The sequence below is a fragment of the Merops nubicus genome, unplaced genomic scaffold (genome assembly GCF_000691845.1).
Source record: "Merops nubicus isolate BGI_N331 unplaced genomic scaffold, ASM69184v1 scaffold32535, whole genome shotgun sequence".
In the NCBI taxonomy this organism is placed as follows: domain Eukaryota; kingdom Metazoa; phylum Chordata; class Aves; order Coraciiformes; family Meropidae; genus Merops; species Merops nubicus.
The window spans coordinates 1-956 of NW_008608175.1; the positions used below are offsets into that span (position 1 = coordinate 1).

Consider the following 956-nt stretch of genomic DNA (forward strand, 5'->3'; position numbering starts at 1 on the left):
GCCTGGGTCTGGGTGTCCTGGGCCTGGTCTGTGAGCCTGAGCCCTGTTGTCCCAGTTTGAGCCCAGGGTTTCCATCCAGAAGCTTTTGTTTACCCGGGTTGTTGGAGCCCGGGGTATTGCCAGGCTCTGCGGTGGAGCCCCGGGGGGTGAAACCGGAGCTGCTGGGAGGGGGGGTGGAGGAGGGATGGCTCCTGCCTGGTGCTGTAGCAGAAACTAGGTGACATCTTGGTGGCATCCGCCTGGGGCAGCGACAGCTCCTGACTCAGCTCGGGGGGAAGGGAGAGGGGAGGCAAAGGGGAGTGTGCTGCCTCCCGAGCTGGGAAGGGGGCTCAGCTCTCCCTGTGCCCCTGCAGAGGGGACGGCCGCTTCTGGACAGGTTGTTAGGAGAGACTGGAATCCTTCCAGAGCTGCCTAGCTGCTTTTTCAGTGGCACTGCCTGATGTAGGGCACTGGGCGAGCTGGACCCGAGGCAGAAGGGGCTGCTCTGGCCTCGCATGACCACGGTCTGCGTGGAGTGAGGGAGCCTGGTGTGGGAGTGGGGATTTTCTCAGCTTAGTGGCCTGCTGGCCTTGGAGGGAGTGTCCCGGCCTGAAAGTGGGGCAGCAGGACACGAGGTGGCCAGGATGTGAGGTCAAAGCAGTGAGGAGGTGGCTGCTGGTGTTGGGATTCACCCGGGGGCCTCTCCAGGGCTGGCACTCAGGGTTATTGGCTGCGTGGGCACACAGGGGAAGGCGTTTTATTCCATCTGAAAATGGTCACAGCTCCGTGCGCCGGCGGTTGTGGGAGGTGGCTGGGAGCGCCAGGCTGGATGTGCCCTCACCTCTCCCTCTCTGCTGTGCTGTGCTCCCAGGGCCTCTTCCCTCTCCTCCAGCATGAAGAGCACCCGCAGCAGCTCCTCCTTGCAGGGGGCTGGCAGTGTGGAGCTGAGCCTGACGGGCCTCCCCGTGCCCATCGCC

General features: G+C 64.1%; 1 protein-coding gene across 1 annotated transcript in view; it reads left to right on the forward strand.

Moving 5' to 3' along the window:
* Positions 1 to 872: 872 nt before the first annotated feature.
* Positions 873 to 956, forward strand: part of CEP131 (centrosomal protein 131kDa) — a gene marked incomplete at its 3' end in the record, with an annotated part of 12185 nt that continues 12101 nt past the window's right edge. Inside the window, 1 exon segment of the mRNA XM_008940196.1 lies at positions 873 to 953. Coding sequence (XP_008938444.1) covers positions 873 to 953 — 81 coding nt within the window.